At 38.3% G+C, this 25,396-nt stretch overlaps 1 protein-coding gene across 3 annotated transcripts in view; it reads right to left on the bottom strand.

Moving 5' to 3' along the window:
• Positions 1 to 25,396, bottom strand: part of CAPRIN2 (caprin family member 2) — a 47,465-nt gene that overhangs the window by 5,263 nt on the left and 16,806 nt on the right. For 2 of the 3 annotated variants that reach the window (XM_015566619.1, XM_015566618.1), the window contains exons 4-15: positions 22,744 to 22,982; positions 20,956 to 21,038; positions 18,746 to 18,907; positions 17,456 to 17,499; positions 15,844 to 16,521; positions 12,282 to 12,404; positions 10,993 to 11,074; positions 9,653 to 9,708; positions 6,986 to 7,090; positions 5,318 to 5,464; positions 3,484 to 3,652; positions 1,303 to 1,485 (exon numbers count right to left, since the gene is read on the bottom strand). In XM_015566619.1, coding sequence (XP_015422105.1) covers positions 1,303 to 1,485; positions 3,484 to 3,652; positions 5,318 to 5,464; positions 6,986 to 7,090; positions 9,653 to 9,708; positions 10,993 to 11,074; positions 12,282 to 12,404; positions 15,844 to 16,521; positions 17,456 to 17,499; positions 18,746 to 18,907; positions 20,956 to 21,038; positions 22,744 to 22,982 — 2,071 coding nt within the window. The remainder of the gene's footprint in view (positions 1 to 1,302; positions 1,486 to 3,483; positions 3,653 to 5,317; positions 5,465 to 6,985; positions 7,091 to 9,652; positions 9,709 to 10,992; positions 11,075 to 12,281; positions 12,405 to 15,843; positions 16,522 to 17,455; positions 17,500 to 18,745; positions 18,908 to 20,955; positions 21,039 to 22,743; positions 22,983 to 25,396) is intronic. The other variant, XM_006767829.2, reaches the window with a different exon arrangement.

Below are 25,396 nucleotides of genomic sequence, written 5' to 3'. Positions count from 1 at the left end.
CATCAAGACCCATCATAATTAAAATGCCAAGGGCAAAAGACAAAGAGAGAATCTTAAAAGCAGCAAGAGAAAAGAAGTTAGTTACCATACAACTGTCAGCTGATTTCTCAACAGAAACTATGCAGGCCAGATGGCAGTGGCAAGAAATATTCAAAGTGATGAATAGCAAGAACCTACAACCAAGATTACTTTATCCAGCAAAGCTATCATTCAGAATAGAAGGTCAGATAAAGAGCTACACGGATAAGAAAAAGCTAAAGGAATTCATCACCACCAAACCAGCATTATATGAAATGCTGAAAGGTATTCTTTAAGAAGAGGGAGAAGAAAAAGGAACTCTTACCATTTGCCACAACATGGATGGAACTGGAGAGCTGATAAATACCACATGAACTCACTCATTTGTGGAATATAAGGAACAACATAGACTGATGAACAAGGACTGATCCAGAGAGGGAGAGGCATTGATTGGACTGTCGGGCTTTGGAGGGAGGGTAGGGGAGGGGGGGGATAAAGGGGGAAGAGCAACCAAAGGACTTACATGCAGGCATATAGGCCTAACCAATGGACACGGACAACAGGGGGGGAGGGCAAGAGCGGGGGGGGGGGAGAGGGAAACGTGGGGACAAGGACACATATGTAATTTCTTAATCAATAAAAAATATATTAAAAAAAAAAAAGTAAAGCTGACCCTATAATGCCAACATTAGATTTATGCCTTCGTTATGCAAACTCTATTAATATTGCTTTCCACAATAAGACACACATTTATAAAACGTTGCTGACTTCAAATAAGTCACCTGCAGAAATTTACTATTGCTAGAATGCCGGTGGGGGTGGGAAATAGTGGTAAGGTAAGTAGGTAGTTAAAGCTTCTGTGTAAAGTACTTTGGTAACACCAAACGTGACTGGAATACTTGGAACTACATTTAAAACTAAAAAGAATATCACTATTACAGTCTCAAAGTTTATGTTTTTATCTGTGGCATACTGATACACAAATCACTAGAAAATGGGTTTTGTCTAATTATGACACATTTTGAACAATCAAGTCAATTAACAAATGAAAAAAAATTTCAAATATGAAAATCAGAATAATAGGATGACTCTGCCTTTCATACAAAAAGTTCTCTGTTATAGAGAATAGCGGTATTAAATACTGTATTTTGCATAAATAGGAACTTATTTACTACATTATAAATAACAACTACAAAAAGAAACAGGTAAAGTGAAAAATAATTTGAGTCAAGTTAATACATAGACAAAGTAATTCAGTATCATTCAATGTTATCCAGAGCATACCTTTATAAGCTCCCGGGGACCGATACGTATTGGTTAGTAATCTCCCACCTCGAGTGCATCCTCTAACAGATCCCCGGCTATTGACGAACGGTTGAGAGGGCCTGGGAAACACATTCGTCTGTGCTGGGTAAAAGGCAAGGCTACCATTGCTTACTTGAATAGTTCCATCAGGATAACTTGCTGCTGAAAGAAATAGTTTTAAAGTCCAAGAGTTAAATTGTAATAAAGATTCAATATTCTTTATACTAAAAAGTCACTATATATCAAAACCTTTAATACAATGTCCTCCCTTTTAAAAAAATGCAGGTGCTATGTATGTGTGAAATCTCTCTATATATACAGGGTGGGGCAAAGGTAGGTGTACAGTTGTTCATATGGAAAATAATACAATAATCAATAAATAATAATACAAGAATAAATTCTGTTTCGTGTACTCACAACTGTACACCTACTTTTGCCCACCCTATATCTACATATATAAAAGGCTAAGCAACCATCCGACCATCCAACTGGTAGCTATGATGCATAATGACCACCAGGGGGCAGATGCTCCAACTGGTAGCTATGACGCACACTGACCACCAGGGAGCAGACACTCAATGCAGGAGCTGCCGAGCTGTGGTGACTTGGCAGCAGTGGTTCTCAGGTGACACACCCCGGAACCAGAGAGGAGGGAGCTGGACACGGGGTGCATCACCCAAGAACCACCCTCTCACAATCTGGGACCCCTCAGGGGATATTGGAGAGCCAGTTTCAGCCCGATCCCTGCAGGCCAGGCCGAGGGACTCCACCTGCTAGAGGGACCCTGCTCACTCCACAGATGCCCTTTGAGCCACAGTGCAGCCCCAGGTGCAGCCCGCCTGGGAGAGACCACAGAAGGTTGGCTCCAGGGCATGTCTGGCCCATCTCACCCAGATCCACCCTGCCGGCCACCTTCTAATTAATTTCCATTTAATGTGCACAAATCTGTGCACCAGGGCACTAGTATTTAAATAGAACATTATTCAGCCTTAGAAAGGAAGGAAATTCTGACACAAGCTACAACACAGAAGAACCTTGACATTATGCTGAGTGAAACAGGCCAATCACAAAAGGACAACTATTGTGATAGCACTTACATAAGGTAAGTACCCAGAGTAGTCAAATTCATAAACAGAGTAGAATGGTGGTTGCCAGCATTTGGAGAGAAAGGGGAATGAGGAGTTAGTGTTAAATGAGTAGAGAGTTTCAGTTGGAGAAGATGAAAGTCCTAGATATGAAGGATGGTGATAGCTGCCCAACAATCTAAATGTACTTAATGCCACAAAACTCAATACATACAAATGGTTAAAATGACAAATGTTACGTTATATATATTTTACCACAGTTAAAGTAAAAAAAAGCCTAACTATTCCAGATCAGGGAGTAAAAGAAAATGAATGTTCATCACTACTGTAATTGAGAAGGCATATGACAAAAATATCCTTTCAGTAAATTATCTGCCCTACGTCTTCACAGTACAGGTGAGAACAGAATGAGGTCATTTGTGGCTAGGTCCAGGGATTTACATTTACTGCCTCTGTGATAAACCAGGTCCCCAGAAAACACAGTTCATCTGATCAGGTTTAAGTTTTAGAAGACTCACTAGGGGTCTGACGTACCAACACTAAAAATTTATAAGTACTTCTTAAAATAGTAAATAACTACAAAGTTATTTGCTTATTTTTTCATGATTTACAATAGCATGAAAGATCAAAATAACCTCTCATCTCTAAGCAAACAGTGAAATAAGCATACAAGTTATATTGTCTGATTAACCAATGCTTTTATTGTAAGACAAAAGGAGAGAGCAAAGGCCAAATAGCCACCTGTCTGTGCTAAAAGAGTTAACAGAATGGTTTCAAAACCTTCATAAAAGCAACGGGACAATGCCCTATCTACCTCAACCACTGTCTATGGCAATCAACACAATCAGATTTAAAAATATGAGCTTATATATTCATCTAAGTCAACTAATTTCCACTTTTACAAAAGTTAAAATGGTGAACTTAACAGAGGAAAAAGCATCAAATATTTGTCAACGTTGAACATGTAAAGAGATAATGCTTACTGCTCGGGAAAGAACTGCTAAAGTATCACTACAGAGTTGCTTTCCAATTAGCTGTCATCTAAGTCTTCAAATACCATACACCAAGGTCTTACCAGTCTCTTGAGAAAGAACAGTTTGTTCCACGTGGATGGCTGGCAGTTGGCACTGGAGTGGTGTTTGTGTACTTGCTGTGGTAAAACTTTGATTGTAGCCAGGTGAGTAGGTGGATTCTTTTATTTCTTGTTCTTTCCGTGGAGGCAGAGGTGCATTAACATTAAATACCTTAAAAGACAAGGGTATGCTGAGTCATTTGCGAAGTTTCATAAAAAATAATTAAGGGTGACTGACATCCAGCAAAACTTGGCAACATTCAAAAGCTTCTATTTGATGGCAAAGGACTTGAATAAACATTTCTCCAAAGAAGATTCATGACCAATAAGCACATAAAAAATGCTCAACATCATTAGTTATTAGGGAAATAGAAATCAAAATTACACTGAGATACTACTTCATCACACCCATTAGGATGGCTATTGTTTTTAAAAAACAGAAAATCCAAGTGTTGGCAAGGTTGTGGTCAAGTTGGCTCCATAAAATACCTGTTTTTTAATGAATGAATGAGTGAGTGAATGAACAAACGAATACCAATTTGTACTAGATAGAATTCAAACAGGCGGAGAACACAGATTGGCATGAGCAAAAAGGTATTGTGGCAAGAATGTACAAGGCAAGCACAGGGGACTAGTTTGACAGGTTATACCAGACTTCAGAAGTTATTGAGTTTCGGACAAAGGACTTTCCATTTTATTCTGTAATGGATCACTGTTTGCTTTTAATTAGGAATAGGAAAAAGTTAGCAAAACTAATGTGGCAATTCTGTGCAAGATGGGCTGACAGGGACAGAGGGAAAGCAAAGAAACTAAGCTGTTCTAAATGGCCACGCAGGAAGTAATAAGATCAGTGAATTCAGGTCTCTGAATTCACCAGCCTATCTCCCTGCATTGTGCCTCTCCATTGCCACTCCACTGGCCCCACTACTGTCACTAAAGAACCTGGAATGGGGCATTAAGCACCATCAGGAAAGGTACTTATTGCCTCAGACTTTTTGTGGGTCTTTTTCTAAAACTGTTTTATACTATTCCATTTTTAAAGAACATAGAAACCGAGTTGTAATAGTACTCTAAAAATATATAGATTACAATTTTAATTTGTGATCCAAAATACCACACATATCTGAATAATTCTCTAAAAACTTACACACGAGATCAAGATTAAATCAAATGAAAGTTTCAACAATGATAGAACACCCCGGTATGTGTCCTCTGTGTCTGGTTTTGATGCAATGGAACATCACTAGTGTGATATTAGAAATGGTTAGTATAGGCCCGGCCGGTGTTGCTCAGTGGTTGAGCGTCCATCCATGAACAGGAGGTCATGGTGCAATTCCCGGTCAGGGCAATGACCAGGGTGCGGGCTCCATCCCTAGGACAAGGCATGCAAGGGGCAGCCAATCAATGATTCTCTCTCATCATTGATGTTTCTGTCTCTCTCTCTCCCTCTCCCTTCCTCCCTCTGAAATCAATAAAAACATTTTTTAAATAAAAATATATTTTAAAGAAAGAAATGGTTGGTATTATTTAGCTGTTCATACAAAATTATGTTCCTCACCCACGCCGTTCATTTGTTTCCTAGGGGTCCTCAGCTTTGCCTGCTACTGATTTTCCCACAGGGGGAAATGCTCCGATAAAACACCCATCAAAATTCTTGAGGTTTCACTCGACCAACACAAACAATATTTCCACCGGACAAACGTAAACTCTACCAGCCCGAATAAGAGTAACCCAATGACAGATTGACTCACCTGGTCACCAATAACAGATGTAAGAGAAACAGTGGCTTTTTAACAGGAATAATGAATTGCACTCATCATTCTCGGTTCATACTCACGGTCTGCATGGCTTGAAAGGGCGCTGTGCCCATGGTCACTGAACTACTACTTGCCGGAGGTGACGGGAAGCCCTGTTCAGGGCCCTTTGACAGGGGAGAGTTTGGAGAAGCCAGTGAAGATGGCTGTTTGCTTGGGGGAACTGCTGCCTGGGGAGGAGAAATGCAGCATCAGCCAATCACCTCCCGGACAGCAAGCAGTTCACATACCCTAAACCCAGACCAGCGTAAGTCAGCAAGTTCTACAGGACGACAGCTGGACACAGGAATGCAAAAGAATAGCTTCTGCTTACAACTCCAAACCTCATCTGCTGAGGATGCACACGAGCGTCTGCTTCACCCAGCTGGCTGACTAAGCGAAAGAGTCTCACCAATAATCAGTCTAACACAGCGGTCAGCAAACTGCAGCTCGGCAAACTGTCTCTCCCTTCCTCCCTGTGGCTCTTTGGCCCCTTCAGTGTGGCCCTTCCACAAAATACCAGCTCTTCCACAAAATACCGACTTCTGCGCATGGGCCACAAAGTTTCAACCGCACTGTACGTGCACGCCCGCACGTGGTATTTTGTGGAAGAGCCACATTCAAGGAGGCAAAGAGCCGCATGTGGCTCATGAGCCGCGGTTTGCAAACCACGGGTCTAACAGATGAGGGACTGGACTTTTCAGGAGTATCTAGTCCGTTTCAAACTGTGAAACGGTATTTTCCATTAAGTTAAAAGTCTAAATTAAATCTAATTCATTCAGTAGAATTAGGCTTTAGAAAACCTTGGGTTACTTCCTGAGTTAGTGTTAACATTTTCCTATTTAAAAATCTTATTAGTGGACTTCTAAGTCAGCTGCCTAACAGAATCAAGCTTGATCTAATTTAAATAATTCTTATCTAAGATAATAATTAGATAATAATTCTTATCTAAAAAATTACCAAAATTCAATCCCAATGAGGTTATGAAGCAGACAGCTATGACTCGCTTGGTAACAAATACTTTGTCTTCTTAAAACAAGGAAACAAGTAATTTCAATTTAGACCACGTCAGTACCACAAAAACTAAAGTTCATCTATATTTTCTTATATTCTGTAAAAAATACACATTCTTATACAATAGTTCAAAAGAAACACATATATACAATGAAACCTGAGTTGATATATTAATACTTAAAAAAAGCCGAAAATCATCCTATCTTGCTATATCTACTTAAGGATTTACTAGTACTGAAACTATTAGCAAAAAAAAAAAAATCACTTTAGAATTGAAAGTACAAATATTGTAAAATACTTTTGACAAAATTAGGCAAAAAGAGAATGTAAATCATTCCAATTGAATAAATGCTAATAGCAGCACTATAAAGTTATTGAGTGTTCACAGTTATATGAATAAAAAGATTTTTCTTCTCAGAATTTCTTCAATATAAATACAGCGAGAAACGACCTAATCCTACCTAAAAATTTTCATCTTTTTTGACACTAGCAATTTGGACAAATTTATTGTATCTGATAAAGCAAGATTCTAGTAAGTCTACTTTATAGCAAAGCCACCATAGAGCTACCTGCGTAAGTTCCAGGACTACAACACCTACAGAAAGCAATATGGTAGTACAGTATAAATGTCACATTGTTTAATGGATCGTGCATGTAATTCATAAAATAAATGGAGACAATCAGTCTCTCATTATTACCTCTGGGGTCTCTGTGGGCATAAACTCTGTTTCAGATCCCGAAGAAGCCTGGTCAGTAGTAACCAAGCAAGCACTTGAGCTACTGGTAACTGGAGAAACAGCAGTCTGGACACAGGAAGACACAAAACTTTAAAAAAGGCACATTTTGTTCACATTCTATTTCTTGGGCCTTGGGCTTCCTAATATGTTATTGTTATTGCGAGCTCACTAATGCCAAATACTTCACACACTCTAACATCTAATCCAACAGTAAGCTTTTAGTTTTGTTTGTTTACTATTCTTTTAGAGGTCACCCAAGACTTTTAACATGAATCCTTGATTAAAAATGTAATATGAGTAAGTATTTTTCCCACTTCCTGGATAGTGTGAGGGCTTTGAACACTACTATCCTCATTTTATTGACAATCAGGCAGAGGAAAAGAAAGGTTAAATCATTTACCCAAGATCACACAAAATTAAGTGGCAGAGCTGAGATTCAAACCCAAGCAGTCAGCTACATTGCCTTTCCAGGCCTGGTCGCCAAAGGGCACATCTAATCCCATCTTCACTTATCAAGATTCTTGGCCCTGGAAACTTGGGGCTAGATTTTCACTCTGGCACTCAATAGCAGTTCACTGGAAGATGAGCTCAGGGCGCATTTAACACTCTAGGCATAGCTCTGCCAGGGATCACAGTAACTATGTTTTCACTCTGAGTACTCTCAGGATCTTAAAGAGGTAGGCAGAAATATAAATAGAAAGGAAAAGCTCTGTATAAATCACAATGGCATCAAAATTCTAACAAAAACAATTAAAGCTAATAATAGTTATAAAATAAAAATTAGGAAAAAGCAGAGTAAGAACTAAGGCTGTGACAACTGTAACCAACAGAAAACTAAGAGAGAGCCCTAACCGGATTGGCTCAGTGGATAGAGCATCAGCCTGCGGACTCAAGGGTCCCAGGTTCGATTCCGGTCAAGGGCATGTACCTTGGTTGCAGGCACATGCTCAGTAGGGGGTGTGCAGGAGGCAGCTGATCAATGTTTCTCTCTCATCGATGTTTCTAACTCTCTATCCCTCTCCCTTCCTCTCTAAAAGTCAATAAAATATATATTTTTTTAAAATAAAGATCATCATTCTCCCCTTTAAAAAAAAAAAAAACTAAGAGAGAGGCTAGGAATTCGATGGCACAACAGGTATTAGATATAACGGAGAGAGACCCACAAGGTCTTAAATATCAGTGAATCCACTCCTTTTACCTAAATGCATGGATGCGGTTCTCAGAAGCCCAAGCAGTAAAATGGGTGAACTGGAAGCTAATTAATGGTAACCAATATCAAACCAGTTATGGCTCAATGAGCTTCTAAAAGGAGTCACCATGATATAACACTTCTTGGGAAGGAAATGGGGCCAAGTTTACAAAAGGCCTTATGAAAAAAAAAATTATATATATATATATCCTTTACATTTTATATAACTAAATAAATAGGCACAATTTGGATCTGACCAAAATATTAGAACTATTATGAGACTGGAGAGTTTCTAAAACGGGGCCTTTCTTCTGGCCCTCTCCTAGACAACTGCCCTAAAGAAGTGGGACTGACTATGGTTGAAGGCACAGAAAGATTCACAGATGCTAAGTGAAGGTGACTCAGGCCATTTGATAGTTAAGATTTAAAAGACTTGAATTTTAGTTAAAAGGTTCACTTAACAAAAAAGATAAAGAAACATTTTTTGCATTAGTATTTATTTAGAAATGATGGCAATTTTTAATTCCAAATTATTGCTCTTTAAGTACACCAGCTGAAGGTCATTTTAAGTATTGATGAGTAAACATAATGTTACAGACCAGAACTACTACACCAGGCCAGTGGCTTTCCAAAAAAAAAAAAATGTAATTAATTTGTCAATGGAACCCTAATAGCTAAACAGATAAAATGGAGCTCGTTAGTTACAGCAGTGACTGGAGTGAGAGACCTTGCCCAACAAACACAGTTTGAAAATGGAGCCAGACCTTATTAAAATAAATATAAACCAGTGTCACACTGTAAGCAAATGATATGATTTTCTCAGAAGTTTTTGAAAAGAAAGACAATTATTGACCCACCTGGTTAAAATATTTAATATACTATCAAAGTAGCTACTATCAAGAAAATTGCCAATAAGGCTTTCAGAGGGATCCAGAGAAAATATTTTAAAAAGATAATGACCAGAAAACGTGAACTTACCATTGATGGAAATGCAATGTGGCATTTACAGACATCAATGATCTGGTCCCTTTATATCTCTAAGTTGTTCTGTTAAAATTAGTTCCTCAGAACGTTAACTATTTGGGGGAGGGGGCAATGGCTAACCATGAATTTTAAAAAATCAGTTTCTTTCTTTAGGCACTTTACTATGCTGCTATATTAAGTTACTTAGGTAGCTCAGTAGCAAAGGAAAATTCCCAGACAGGGTACCTCTGGATTCTTCAGGTGTGCGCTTTCCTTACTAAGTCAACTAGCTTCCTCTGTTATAATTTATGTCTTCCCCATGGTCATTAGGAAATCTTTTGAGGACTGGTTGTACTTAATCTAAAAACTAGACATGCATATTAGAATCACTAAGTCTGGTCATTCTTGCCAAAGTAAGAGTTTTTTCCCCTAAATACCAAAGAAGAGTAAATGAAAGGTTAATTTGGAGAAGTTACCTGTAATGGCTCTTGAAGAAAATCATTTTGACTGGTTAGATTTTGTTCTGTAGTTGCTGCAGAGAGTGAAATCAATAGTAAACCACTGAGCAAGGAGAAATGTTTATGCATATCAACTGGGTGGAAACTAAAGTTTATACTTTACAAAAAAAAAAGTAGCTGAAAAGACTAGGTCTCAAGTCCATCATGAGTTTTCTTAGAGCGCTACAAAGAGTCAGAGAAAATGTAGAGGAGGAGGATACTAGTCCCATTTGTGATACATAATATTTCAAGGTTAAATGGGCAGAAGCAGCCTATAAAGGCCTCCAAAAGAACAGAAATATGACTTTTAAAAATAACGGGGAAGCCCAGCCAGCGTGGTTCAGTGGTTGAGTATTGACCTGTGAACCAGGAGGTCACAATTCAATTCCCCGTGGGTCAGTGCACATGCCTGGGTTGTAGGCTCGATCCCCAGTATGGGCGTGCAGAAGGCAGCCCATCAATGATTCTCTCTCATCACTGATGTTTCCATCTCTCTCTCCCTCTCTCTTCCTCTCTGAAATCAATAAAATATATTTTTAAAAAGAATGCTTATAAAAGATAAATAAATAAAAATGATCGATAGTAGTAATCTGAAAAGATAAAATCTGAACTATCATGAATAGTAATTAATTTATTCATGTAAGTTTCAAAGTAAATCTTAGCTGGGTCATCTGTCTCTTGAGGGTTTTTTTCCCCTTTGATCATGCATATTAATGTACTTTTCAGTTACCTGGTTTCAGTTTGGTTTTTCCTTGCTAATGTCCATCAGTTTTGTTAATTACTCTAGTTTTTCCTTACTTCAGCCAGGAATTGCTGTATAATCTTACTACAGCTGGGCTATATCTTTGATTATATCACCCTTCCCCTGAAATAAACTAGTATAGAGCAAAAGGCCTAAAGTTTGAAGCATCAGACCAGATTCAAATCTAGGCTCCATCATTAATTACTACGTTACTCAGTATACTAATTATCACTGAGGCAACTTCACTCATACATAGTCAGGATCCAAGAGCCTCAAGGCTATATTTATACAGCTGAAAAAGGTCAAGCAAGTTCTACTCAGAATTCACTCCAAGAACAGGAAAAAACTGCAAAAACAGCTATTGTGCATTTCCATTCACCCATCTGGAGACTTTCTCTAAAATGCAAATATCCTAATGGGAATTTACCAATATATAATTGATAATATATGGATACGTAGAATAAATTAACATATGGACATAGTTTAACCCTTACTATATCTAGAATAAAATTACTTGTAAAAGAATTAATTGCTAGACCACAGCTCTTTGTTCCAAGTCTCAAGAATGATTACATACCTACTGGGCTCCCTGGAGTAACAGAAGGCAGCTGTGAGGATGGAATTGCACTTGAAGGTTTGTCAAAATCCAGAATAGATTCCTAAAGCCAAGTTTTTAATAATGAATAGAAACAAAGGTTATTCATTTAAGAGCTATTGCCATTAAATGATTCATGATGTTGTCCATAGCTTATTAGGTATAGGAATCTAGCTAATAACTATCTCAAAAGGTTAATAACTTAAGACTTTACAGAAGCAGAAATTAAGAGTTAAAATGAAAAACTACAGTAATTGTCAAACTTTAAGACTGTGTCAAGTTTTAAAACTACAATAGTAATTCTAAGGCCTGCCCTGAAAAAGAAAACAAAACTCCTGACTTGAGGTCTTAAACAATTAGGCATCAATCCTAGTAGAGACTGAACCCTTGTTTTTATTATACCCGAACAATGAGAGGGTCTAATTATTTTGTCTCAACCACTAAACTAGCTCATGGCACTAAATACTTTCATGAGGAGAAGCCATTCTCTTCTGCCATCTGCCTATCTTGTTTCTCCCAGAAATGTTTCCAACATTTTGAACACTTAAGCTACACATTTGTAGTGATCATTTTAGTTCTTTAATTTATCTTTAGATAATATGAAGGATAAGCAATTCCTCCATTGTACAAATAAGTAGAGGGGTGGAAGCGAAATAACTTGCCATAGATTCTACAGCTGGTAAACTGGTAAAAGTGGAATTTAAACACAGACCTAATTCCAAGCTCAAGATCTTTTAACTACACAAGAATATCTTATTTTTCTACTCATCCCTCAGTAATATTACACTATTTTGAAATTCTGCAAGAGTCTGTATGACACAATTTAACATTTAACTATTGGCTTAACACATGTTCACAATCTTAATACAACTGGAATCTAAACTCCTTAAAGGCAATGAATGTCTTATGATTTTCTCCACACAGGGCACTTACCAAAATACCAAGCATAGAGTAGGTTCTCACAATCTCAGTGAAAACTACTGATGATCTATAGGTGTAAAAAGCACTGTAAACTTTTACATGTTTAACTCATTTTGTTACAACAAACAGAAATAGAAACTATTACCCTTATTCTTAAAGGAAACAGAGGCAGTAGCTTGCCTAAACTCTCAGAGCTAGGAAGTGGCAGAGCCAGGATTTGTACTCATTCTAAAACACCAGAATCTATGCTCTTAACAACCTCATTATAATGCTTCAGGTCAGAAGTGAGTAGCCCCATGAATATAATTTAAGATTCATTCAATAATGACTCATACAATAATGACTCATACTTGCATAAAGTTACAGGTTCCTTGAATCTGGGTCATCAGATCCTGCAGTTTTTCTTTCCTCAATACTGGATCCTTTGGAAGAGGAGAGGAAGAACCTACAGGCTGATGCATGGGCTTAGGCACCTACAAGACAAACCCATAACGTATTAAGGGTAAAATCCAAGCTCGATAACCTAATTTAGGAATCTTGGCCTGTCATTACATCTAAATGAAATCAAAACACATAGCAATGCTCATTTATCATATTTATCTCAAGTAAAGAATTTCCACCTAAATGCATTTTCTAAATAATTTAATCAAACTTTAAACACTTTTCCCCCTTTCAGAATAACTTTAATGGAAATCTTTCTAAAATACCCTCTTTTTAAAGAGAAGACCCAAGGCCCGGCCATGATGGCTCAGTGGTTGAGCGTCAACCTGTGAACCAGGAGGTCACAGTTCGATTCTGGTTGAGGCACATGCCTGGGTTTCGGGCTCTATCCCCAGTGTGGGGCATACAGGTGGCAGCCGATAAATGATTCTCTCTCATCACTGGTGTCTCTATCTCTCTCCCCCTCTCCCTTCCTCTCTGAAATCAATTAAATTAAAGAGAAGACCCAAAATAACAGGGCTTGAAAGGAAGTTCTTTCATTGTGGACTTCAATTACTGTATGTCTTCTAGGCCAAGATGCCACTGGCTCTGAGACACACCAATGATTTTTTTTTCCTATGGAAAAAATTACTACTACTACATTAAATATACATCCCATTTTTAAGATGTATCTGATTTCAGAAACATGAATAATGTAAAAATGTATACATATATCCTAGAATTGAGGAAATACACTATTATGCTTTGTTATAAAGTAAGTATACTTTGAGGGGCTAATGGTTTTTATAAGGTGGTTAGCCCTCATGCTAAATTGCTTTAGATTGCTGCACACCCTGAATTAAACCTGTTTATAGTTACTTCTTACAGCTGTCAGCATGCCTCTCCCCTCCAGCACCTCTCCTCCAACTTTTAATGTACTAGTATTCAGTAGTCACACAGCTCAGTTGATCAAAGTATCCCATAAAATAAGAGTTAATAGACCCTACGTGAATGAATGAAAAGCTCCTTTAGGAGAAAAGTATGAACATTAGTGTTTAATTTCATGTTATCTAGTCTTTTGTGAACCCTATTTTGCCCTTGACTGTACTTACTCATGTTCTAGACAGCTGAGCTTGCAAGACAGATAGACAAATATTGAATTATACACAGAGGTGTCCTGTCAGACACTGAGAGACCTTGCAACTTCAGTATAATGCTGTGCCATAAAGGCAAATTAAATCAGTTCTGACCTTTACAACTAAACACCCCTGATTTCAAATTATTCTGCAAATGTCATGGTATCAATATTCTGGTATGATAAAGGCTCAACACTGTTATACCCAGTGGAATTTTAAGTTGGGTGTTTTAAATCAGCATTGAGGGTTTTTTTAAAAAATATATTTGTATTGATTTCAGAGAGGAAAGGGAGAGATAGAAACATCAGTGATGAGAGAGGATAATTGATCGGCTGCCTCCTGCACACCCCACACTGGGGATCAAGCCCACAACCCGGGCATGTGCCCTTGACCAGGAATCAAACCTGGACCTCCTGGTTCATAGGTTGATGCTCAACCACTGAGCCACACTGGCCCAGCAAAAACTGGGTTTTTAAATATAAGTTTCTTAAAATGATATATTACAATTACTATGGGTGATATCTGGTTAGTGAAATAACACTATCAATCTTCTGCAGGGTCAGGAAGAAGTGAAAATTAATATTAGCACCTGAAGAAAGAGGAATAGAGGAGAGCAGAAGGAGACAGTAAACTCTAAAATTTCCTTCAAGGGTAGGATGGAGGTAGGGGTAATCTATACTAATAATAGAGAAATATAGAGGAATATAGAGAACAACGTAAGACTGATGAACAGGGACAGATCCAAAGACAGAGAAACAGCGATCAGACTATCAATCCCCAAAGGGGAAGTAGGGGAGGGTGGGAGTAAGGGGAAGAGATCAACCAAAGGACTTGTATGCATGCATATAAGCCAAACCAATGGACATGGACAACAGGGGGATGAGAGCATGAGTGGGGGGAGGAGGAGGGATTGGGGATTAATGGGGGGATGAGGACACATTTGTAATACCTTAACTAATAAAGAAATTTTAAAAAAAAAGGATAGGACGGAGGTAGGGGTAATCTATACAAATAATAGAGAAATATGTAAATTGACCATCTCTCTGCAACACCCACAGCCCATCAGGAGTATGCAAATTAATCCGACACATGCATGCAGGCGCCGAGCAGCCGGGGTCCCGGGGATGCCACTGGAGTGTCTGGTCCTGTCAGCCCGGCCTGGGGGTTGCTGGACTTCTCAGTCCTTTTGGTTTCTGCAGCCCCTGGACCAGAAACAGAAGCCCGGATGTTACAGGTGGGGGATGGAGGGAAAGCAAAGGTGAGAGACATAAGTAAAGTCAGAGTGTCTAGGAAAAATTAAAGGGAAGATATACTAAAACTTCCAGGAAATCTCCAACAATGAAGCAAAGGAAAAAAAATGCCTCCATTATTCTATGAGCAACAAACCAAACTGAGTTGGGGTCTCAGGCAATTTGCTCATATGATTGCAAAGACAGACAGAAACTCCCGGATTGGAGAGGGCTCCCCTGAGGGCTCCCAGATTGGAGAGGGTGCAGGTAGGGCTGAGGGACCCACCCCCTGTGCATGAATTTCGTGCACCGGGCCCCTAGTTTATTTATAAAATGCAATGCTTTGATTTCCCCAAGCAAAATGTTTTCCACACTGTTGGAGCACCAAAGGTTTATCCAAAAACTTTTGGCTAAAATGTCACGGAAATGTAAGGAACAGCACTAGAGAGAAAGAACACTGGGAGGATAAAACATTCACACTGCTTAACAAACAAGGTGGGACCAAGTTTGCATTTAAATAATGGAACATAAATTACAATTTAATAAAAATATAACACTAACTAGCACTGTATAAAAGGATTATACATCATAAGTCTTCTTATTTCCCTTTCTCCCACTACAGGATATCTGCAACCACCATGTACCTTCTTCAAAGAGTACAGGCTAATCTGAGTGACTATGAATGAGTAAAAGAGAAGCAAGAGAACACAGGAAAATATAACTTCTGTCAGAAAAGGTCACCCAGGGACCAGGTGAAAGATAACAAGTCTCCCACCTGGGACATGCATTTACATCTCTCACTTGTTCACATTATGGTCTTGTCTCAACTATCCACTATTTTGACGTCATATCATGTCTTAAATTTTTGGCATTAAAACAGTATTTCCTCATTGTGGAAATTTCATCTCAGGTTAGGCTCAACAGACTGACTAGGTCTACTTCCAATTTTCAAGGGAAAAACAATAAATTACACATTAAAGAGTTAAGTGAAATACTGTACACATTAATTTAACATGGGTTTTGTTGATTTCTTTTTTTTTTTTCTTTTAAGAAACTAAAGTTATCATTACCACAGCTCCTTATTTATGTCTACATTGCCAGGCACAGACTGATAGAGATCAACTCACATCTTTGGGTTCTGCATTAAACTTCCTGGGCAGCAGCTGGTCATTTGGTATGAGGCTTCCTGCAGCTACCCCCCAGGACTTTGGAGAAGTCTGTGATTGTGAAGTTAAAGGGTGTTTTGGATGCTCCACATTGTTGTCCCAGGATCTGGGAGTCTCTGCCTGCCTTGCATCCTGTTCTTCACACATGGGAGTGGCCCATGACTTGCTGAGGTCCTGTTCGCTCTGCAGGGAAGGTGTCCAAGACTTTGCAGTTTGCTTCTTTGGATCCTGTTCTTTCTGCAGTTGAACTGGCCAAGCCCTTGGTGTCTCCTGCTTCTTTTGTTCCTCTTGAATGCATCCTGCTTTGGGTTTGGGAGTTTCTTGCTTCCACTGACTAGGAGTTAGCTTGGGCTTAGAGACGTCCTGCTTCTTCTGCTCTTCCTGCAGAGTGGACCTGAGCTTGGCCATCTCTTGCTTCCTCTGTTCTGAGGAAACCGCAGGCCTTGCCAGCTCCTGCTGCTTAACAGAAGGCTCCCAGGACCTGAAGGATTCCTGTTTCTTCTCCTCACCAGCTGGTTCAGTAAGCTTATCCCAACATTTGGGGAGATTTGGTTTTCTAGCATAACCTGTTTCCCAAGGTTGCTCTTCCTCCTGTTTGCTTGAATAATCTACTTCTGCTATGTAGCGTCTATTAAGAAACTAGACCAGAGGAAAAAATGTGCTGAGTCACCAAATGTATAGAAGACCTTGAGGGAGATAGTGAACTCTCTTAGTATCCCTATGTCCATTGGTCTGAACCACTCTACTAATAGGAAATTTCTATTCTTATTCTACTTGAAAAGACTGTCCTACTTTTTTGTCCATTCCTTTCCCCTCTCAATTAACAGGAATACAAACTTTGATATTTGAAAAGTAACAATCTATATTTGACTGTCAGAGTCAGAATAACCTTGATAAAAGAGCCTGAATCAAGTAAATGTGGCACCACGATGTGCAGTTCTTAGCAGTCTTAGGTGAGTCAAGTATAGATCGCTACTTTGGAAACATGGAAGTTTATATTTCTGACTACTCACCTGACACCCTTAAACATTAAGGCAGAGGACAGGCCAACTACACAAAGTTATATTGCTTAACCTTAAGCTTTACGTTTTTTAAATTACCAGACTTTTCTTTATTTCCATTATATATCCGTCAATACTGTGATGTTGCCTCTTTCCAGTTTCTATGAATTTCAATGTCAGTTTAAAAAGAACAAATACCCTCTTCTATTACTAATCTGAGTAAATTTTGGAGAGAGCAAAATTCTACCCATTTTTAAATTCTAACACAAGGGCCAACAACAATAATAGCTAACACAAGCAGTTATTGTGTGCCAGGCCAAATTCTAAGCAATGTAGAAATTAAGCTGCCTCCTGTAATCCTCACAATAACCACACGAGGCAGGCATTACTCTCATCCCACTTTATGCATAAGGATAAGAGACATAGATATCTTGCCCAAAGTCACTAGGCTAGTAAACTGCAGAGCCAGAATTCAAGCTTAAGTAGTATACCTCCAGGGCAGGAATTTCCAACCACAACGCTACACAAAAGCTCAAAAGCCAAAATCAGCAAATGACCTTTCAGTACCTTACCTCTTGTGGCTGTATCTCTGTCTGTGTAAATTCCATAAGAGACTCTGGGAAGATAAAAGAAATACAGGTAAACTATACATTTTCAGACTGATTACAACTAATTCATTCTAACAACATATTTCAGAGAAGTTATAGAAAAAAAGATAGTAAAATTAAGTATATTCATAGCAGGAGTAATTCTATTGTTAGTCAAAAGCTTGTGTACACCTCATGTAAAGTCAAGTTACAGTTAAAAACGGATTTCTGATGGAAAACAAGATTATCTCCTCTTACCCCAAACACAGCTTGTTTCAAGCTGGAATTACAGCTCCGGTATCCATGGGGTAATAATTAGTCATCTCAGCTTGAAATATAGCCCTTAAAGGCCTCTTACAAGCCAGTTTAAGTTTGGGAGGAGGGTGAGGGAGTGAAGATACTGAAGCACTGGATTTTGTATTAGGAACTAATAAGAAGTGGCTTCCAGAACCCTGCCTGGACTACTTCCTTAGAAGTGATATTTCATATATTATAGATAGATATGAAATATCTATATATATTTTTTAATTGATATTAGAGAGGAAGTGAGTGAGAGAAACAATAATGATGAGAGAGAATCATTGAGCGGTCACCTCCTGCCTCTCCCACACTGGGGATAGAGCCCGCAAGCCCGGCATGTGCCCTAACCAGGAATCAAACTGTGACCTCCCAGTTCATAGGTTGACGCTCAACCACTGAGCCACAGCAGCCAGGCAGAAGTGATATTTCTTAAATAAATCCAGCTTCAACAAACAAAAGCAAAAGTGCCATTTACTCAAAATATTTCTTTCCCAAGTAAAGTGGAATTTTGAAGAGCATATTTCCTTGATTGGAACTATTATATTTATTTGGGCACTTTTTTCCTTAATCAGTATGTTAACCTTAGGTTATTTACACTCTTATTCTACTCCAGTATTGGATTGTACTATAATTTACATTTTAAACAATTTCAAATGAAATTATCCTACTACTAGTTTAACAAAGAGATTCAAACTCCATAATATCTCATTATAACAGCACACTCTCTTGTAACAAAGTGTAACTTAACATTTCTAGTAAGGTTCACTCTTAATAGAAGGTAAATCATGGTAATAAAGCCTATAAATAAGTGATATTTCCTAAAGTGAGGTAAAGATTTCCTGCAACAGGTAAAGGTTTAATTTGGCATGTAGACACTACCAAATTAAAACATGGCAACCATTTCACAGTGATTTGTCTCATATTTGGGCATTAAAAATGCAATCACTATACAGAATTTCAGAAAGCACAACAAACCTGACTCTCTGACAGATTCCGTCTTCAATAACCATTTTCTCTTCTCTGATTTTATTTCTTCCTCCAGTGATACTTCTTTTTCCTGAGCATTTTTTGGAACTGGGATACTTTCAAAATAGCCTGAGTTCAGCAATTTAGACAGTAGGTCTTTCATATGTTTGTCTAAGAAAAAGTGATGAAGATTAAGTTATCATATAACCTAAAAGGTCATGGGAAATTATTTGGAATAGAAATCCTAACATAATTTTATCCTATAGTGTCATTACAACATTCTACCTTAGAGGGGATTCAAAGAACTAGTCAGTACCATGGAAAATAAATATGCAGCCCATCTTTATGTCAGGCGGAATCAATATGAATTTAAACAATCAGAATCCCAAAGTTTAGCAAGTCACTTAAGGTCTCCATTTCTACTATGTGAAAAATGACTAAAAATCAGAGATCCTTAACAAAGTCTCAAATATTTTACAAAAATACACATTATTCCCTGAGCTTAAGGAAGTCATTTCTCCCAGCCGCTTCCAAGACATCATAACTAACAATTACTCTATCTTCCCCAAGTCATGAAGGCCTTATAGAAGTAAAAGCTCCTCAAACATAACTATTAGAAAACCCTATCTTGGACAATTTCTAAAAGATTTTTAAACTACAAAATTCCATGATTAAGACTTTACTTGAGTTATACTTTATGTCACTCATAGCATATCACCCTTTGATGATCAAGAAAAAATCTTAAAATGATGTTAAAGTCACTGCACCATGAATAGGTTTAAAGTCTATTTCATTTTTAATATCTACTAAAATCATAATTCCAAATTAAGCTGAGTTCCCACACTTGATTTGGGTCTATTATTCCTTTCATAGGCATACTATGACATAGAGTTTTGTCTTTCTTTAAAAGAAAATCAACTTTGAGATATAATTTACAAACAAAAAAATTCATCCACTTGAAGTGCACAGAAAGTCATGCTATTTCTGGTGTTACTTCCACCAGAAAGAGATACAGAACATTTTTATCAACTCAAAAAGTTCCTTCATATCCCTCTTGTAATCAATCCCCTTCCCCCCTCTCCCTGGCAACCACTGACCTGCTCTCACTCTAGTTATGTCTTTTCTAGAATTTCATATAAATGAAATCATATAATATGTGCTCATTTTTTTGTCTGGCTTATTTCACTCAACATAATTATTTTTAGATTCACCCATGCTGTTGCATATATGAATACTTCATTCCATTTCTTATTGCTGAGTAGATTCCACTATATGGATATACCACATTTTGTTTAACAATTATCAACTGATGTACATCTGGGCTGTGTTCAGTTTGGAGCTATTATGAATAAAGCTGGTATGAACATTCATGTACAAATATTTATGTGAACATGTTTTCAGTTCTCTTGGGTATTAGACGTATATCTGCTTTGTTATATAGTAAGTGTACGCTTAATTTTATTTTTAAAAACCGCCAAATGATTTTCCAAAGTATTTGTATCATTTTGCATTCTAACCAAGAAATAAATTTCTGTGATCAAAACCTGAAAGGACTTAGAAAGTTCGTGACAGTTATACATACTTAAGGTATTTTAAAAAGGAAGCAACCACTATTAACAAAAACGTTTGCTAGCTTCGAATGAGTTTTCATTACCCTAAGCTAGTACACAAAACTATGTACTTCATGTCTGGCCTTTTGTACTTGGGCACTGGGCCAACATCTATTTAGGAAGCCAAAAGAACTCTTTCTCTCCAGCTCATTTCCAGATCAATAGACAACAATGCATTAGTAGACTATGTAGCCAAACCATTCATATATTTCTTAGGCAGATCTGGTAGATAAGTCTTGATATTAACAATGTGTGGATTTAAAATGCTTAAATAGAACAGGTACAACTATTCAGAATAGAGAACCGAACTCGAAAAGGGTCTCCATTTCTCTAGTGTTAAAGCTAGCACTAGACCTTAGTTAGCCCTTGTTCCCAAAACACAGTGACTTTCCACTTGAAAACTCTCCCTAGGTTTCATTTTAATGAGTGCAATTATACAACAGCTGCTTTTAGCAGAACTAAACAAAGAGATCATTCTTCCGATGAATATAGTATTGCAGACAAGTAAGTTCTGATGGACTGACGCAGTTTCAGCCCTCAGTATCGTTCTAAACTTCTAGACATAAAGTTTAGTATTTACTGCATAAGTCCAGAGTAGAGAAAACTCACATGTCGTTCCTACCACTGCTTTCTCACTACCTTCCAAAAGGTCCCAAAAGTACAAGGATGACTGCTCCATCTGGTCTTCAACACTGATAAGAAAAAGCAGCAGCAGAACAAGTGGCTTTAGAGATACATATATATCCTATATAATAAAGGGCTAATATGCAAATCGACCGAACAGTTGAACGACTGGTCACTATGACGCGCACTGAACACCAAAGGGCTGACGCTCAATGCAGGAGCTGCCCCTTGATAGTCAGTGTGCTCCCACAGGGGGAGCACTGCTCAGCCAGACTAGCGAGCATAGCAGCAGTGGCGGGAGCCTCTCCAGCCTCCACGGCAGCACTAAGGACTTCTCAAGGATGTCTGCCTGCCAGCTTAAGTCTGCTATGTCAGCCTGCAGGCTTAGGCCTGCTCCCTGTGAGGAGCGGGCCTAAGCTGACAGGTGGACATCCCCCGAGGGGTCCTGGACTGCGAGAGGGCACAGGCTAGGCTGAGGGACACCCCGTCCCAAGTACACAAATGTCATGCACCAGCCTTCTAGTCTATACATATGGAGTAGTGCAATTTATACAATTAACCCATAAATAGTCAAGACATTCAATGTGAATTTTATCTTTTTACCCTTTGAAAAATGGAAATTTTACAAAAGATGACTAACCTCCCATTTATGGTTTCTACTGTAAGCACTTTTCCTCAAAACAACCAAAATAAGGATTTTTACCAAATACAGCTATTAAGAAATAATCCAAAGAGAGCTTAAAACTGTCAATGACATAGCATTCATTATCAAGCCTATGTCTACATAAAAGAACATTGGAATGAAAATATTAAGAGCTGTATTTAACTTTAAAGAGAGCAGCTTATTTTTCAAATTATAATCACTTGCATTTCACATATTAAAGCTACATTCCCTGAACCCACCAAAGTGAAGTAGGAGAAAGAAGACAACAAACAGGTAATGATGATGGAGTAGACTATCAGAATAGGAATAAATAATGTACATATGCAGTTGTCTATAGGTAATTGAGTTTTATTAGGTTTCCTGATACATGATTGATTTCCAATAGCAGTTGAAGTCTAATACTTAGTTAGATACAGGCTATTCCAATGTTGTGTCTAGCTAGCATAGCTAACAGACACAACATTGGAATTGCCTATATCTAACAAAGAAAGGCTTAGAGAGCTGTTCATTAGCTAACTTATTCCTTCAAAGCAAGAACAGAAAATGGATAACTGTGTGTCGGGGGGTGGGGGGATGGGCGGGGACTGAGCAACCTCCATTTGCTGGTTTGGTATTTTTAATTATCAGATTTGTTTCTCAGTATTTATTCGCAGCACAAAAACACCAAATAATTCTCCCTTTAAAATGTTAATGATACTGGTCAAGTTAAATTTTATTTACCTCCACTTTAAGTACAACAGTAAAAAGGCAGACTCTCAGGTAATACAACAGCCTGAGATAATTACAAAAAAAAAAAATTAAGAATATGCAGAATTAGTATTATGGTTAACACTTGCACAAGTAACACTTGCACAAGGTTAAAACTTGGTGATAAGTCATTACTTTTTAAAATCCGTGTTACAATAAAGAAGTAGGTTAATGAGGTCAATCAAATTCACTTTCCTCCTAATAGTCTATCAACCCTGCCAGAGTCTAGGCAGGCCAACGTTTCCCGTGTTGAATCAAATTAATGTTTTCCTAATTACTACACACATATATTTTTTATATTTACAAAAGCTAGACTAAAGTGTTATGTGTTCTATTTCAGAAAAATATTTTCATTGGCTTACCTCAGACTTTCATTTCTTTCAGGGCAGGTCAGTTTTGAGAATTTAATGAGGTAGTCAAGTTCTTTTAAAGGCAAACACACTGCACCATTCAAGCCCTCCTTCAAGTCCTTCTGTACATGTTCCTGTGTCAAGTTCTGTAATACATACTGAACCTGGAGGACAGTGCAAAGTTTTTTCTTCTCAGCCTCAAGTTTTAGCATGTGCTCCCTCCTCTGGGCCTTCTTCTGAGCTTTCAGTAGCTGTTAAAACAAATGCTAATTAAAATGGACAACTCTCACCACCGAGTATTAGCAGCACCGTAGTCTAAGAAAGCCTAATTCCAGAAACTTGAGATTAGAAGATAAAACTCATATACAAGGTGGGCAAAAGTAAGTTTATAGTTGTGAGTACCCAAAACACAGAGTTTATGCTTGTATTCTGTATTTGTATTACAACTATAAACCTATTTGTACCCAGCCCTGGATGTAACACTGACTGTGAAACTGATACATTCATGTAACCCTGCTTCCTCCTTCAGCTGAAGAAGTCCCCGAGTAATAAACTGGTTTGTCTCCGGTAACCAGAGCCCAGGGAGTCCAGATTATCTGCCTCCGACTCCAGGCTCTATCTAGTACCTCCAACATCACCATAATGAGAAGCACAACACCCACTACTGATACTTGCATCAAGCCAAGGTTTTACTCTTCCATATTTAGTATTATCAAGCCTTCTTAGACCAAATATTTTAAGAAAATGCTTCACTTTGTTTTGGGTTATTTTTTTAATCTCATGTTCCAGGAGAAGAATATTTAAACTACAATAGTCAGTTTTCAACCAACCAAAGACAACTGGCTAAAGCGTGAGGAATTGAAAATGAAACAGAAATAAAATACCTAATAAATGTAATAGGGGGGGAAAAACAGCCATAGCCAACAGACTGGTTTTAAAAGTAAAAAGAGATATTTTCAGAATTGTGTGCCAGTCTTGATGGAGCTTGTATCTCCAATATTTAGCTGACAAAACACTCATGGAAAATTATTGTCTCCGCTAAAGCTCAGAACTGCAACACCTTAAAGTCTGACATAACACATGGCTTCCCGTTAAAAAAACAAAAAACAATAAAAAGTACCACCCGTTTCCACTAAGAAACCTAAAAGTTCTTGTCTTCCCATAGTTGTTTTTCTGGTTGTAATGTTCGCTTCATGTTGGATATTTTCCGAGATATAAAGATCAAGAGAACAACAACAAAAGTCTAAACGCTTTTTCCTATAGGTGGGTTAAATTATTTTGATATAGCATCAGTATTTAAAACTCTACAGAAGAGATGTGTATGTTCATAAATCCTAACAGATAAAGACTGAAGGAAAAAAACTCAGAAAAAATATTCATTATGGCATTATTACCTAACTTTCTAGATGTTATGAAAGCAACTTAATAAACTCGACTTGTGTTATTCTCAGGGACAGGAGATAAGGGATGAAGATAAAAGTTTGAGAATGAGGCACAGGCTGGTTGGGGGTTAATGGGTAAGCGTATTTTCTTCAGGAGGACAAAGGCTCAGAAAATCTTTCCCAAGACTTCCATTTGGACTCACTGCAATACTAATTAACCAAACTACTACAGCAGTGTCTGTTTCTGCTTGGGAGGAGGAAAAAATATGAAGATGCAAGCCGAACTATCCAAGTGGGGTCCTCTGGGATGCAGTCTCATGATGGTGTAAGGAAAGGCAACTGATGCTAAGGGCATCTTCAAGATGGTACCACAAGATAACCTCTAGTTAGGCATCTCCCAAGGTTGGATGAGGTGTTCTTATGGGCTCATGCTACCCTGAACTTCCTCTATCCAAGTATCTGTTACATTAAATGGTTATCTTTTTATTTATTTGCCATTCCCCCCACCCCTTGGGCTTCAACTCCATGATGACAGAGACTATACGTCCATTGTTCACCAATATATCACTAGTGCCCAGGACAGAGCTGGACACGACAGACTTCATACATTTGCTAAGTCAATCAAGTATCAAGTAAGGAAGCATGTGGTCTCCTAGATGATAATCAGATGCTCCTGTCACGAACATCACTGCAACAGCCTATTTCTCCTTATTTATACAGAAGCTAAGAAGTCAGGTTACATCATCTTCTCTTCTTCCAGTGGGGGACTGGTTGGAAATAAGAAGGTAAGAAGTATAAACTGCTATCAACCAACAGTCTTGAATAATCAAATTTATTTTCTGAACCATGATGCCAAATGATAAATCCCCAGCAAGGGACAGAGCTCCTCTCATGCAGACTAAGAGAGGTGTGGCTGGGCTGAAGGGAAAGAAGAAAATGTTACACAAGCTGCAAAACTGGCTATCACAGAAGAGATCTGACAAAAGAAACAGCGTAGTAAAAGAAGAGCCCAGGGGAGAACCAAGATGGCGGCTTAGGTTAACGCCGGAGTTTGCTGCCTCAAACAACCACTTCAAAAGTGAAACTAAAAGACAGAACGGACATCATCCAGAACCACAGGAATGCTGGCTGAGTGGAAGTCCTACAAGTAGGAGGAAAGAGTAACGCATACAGACACTCAGAGGAGGCGCAGTGCTGAAGTCAAATTCTGAGGTGCGGAGTGCGCGGAGCGGGCTGGCGGCGGAGGGCGCGGTTGTTGTTTTCAATCGGAAGGGAGTCGCAGA

Source organism: Myotis davidii, unplaced genomic scaffold (assembly GCF_000327345.1).
Source record: "Myotis davidii unplaced genomic scaffold, ASM32734v1 scaffold902, whole genome shotgun sequence".
Classification (NCBI taxonomy): domain Eukaryota; kingdom Metazoa; phylum Chordata; class Mammalia; order Chiroptera; family Vespertilionidae; genus Myotis; species Myotis davidii.
This window is presented reverse-complemented; position numbering and strand designations above follow the sequence as displayed.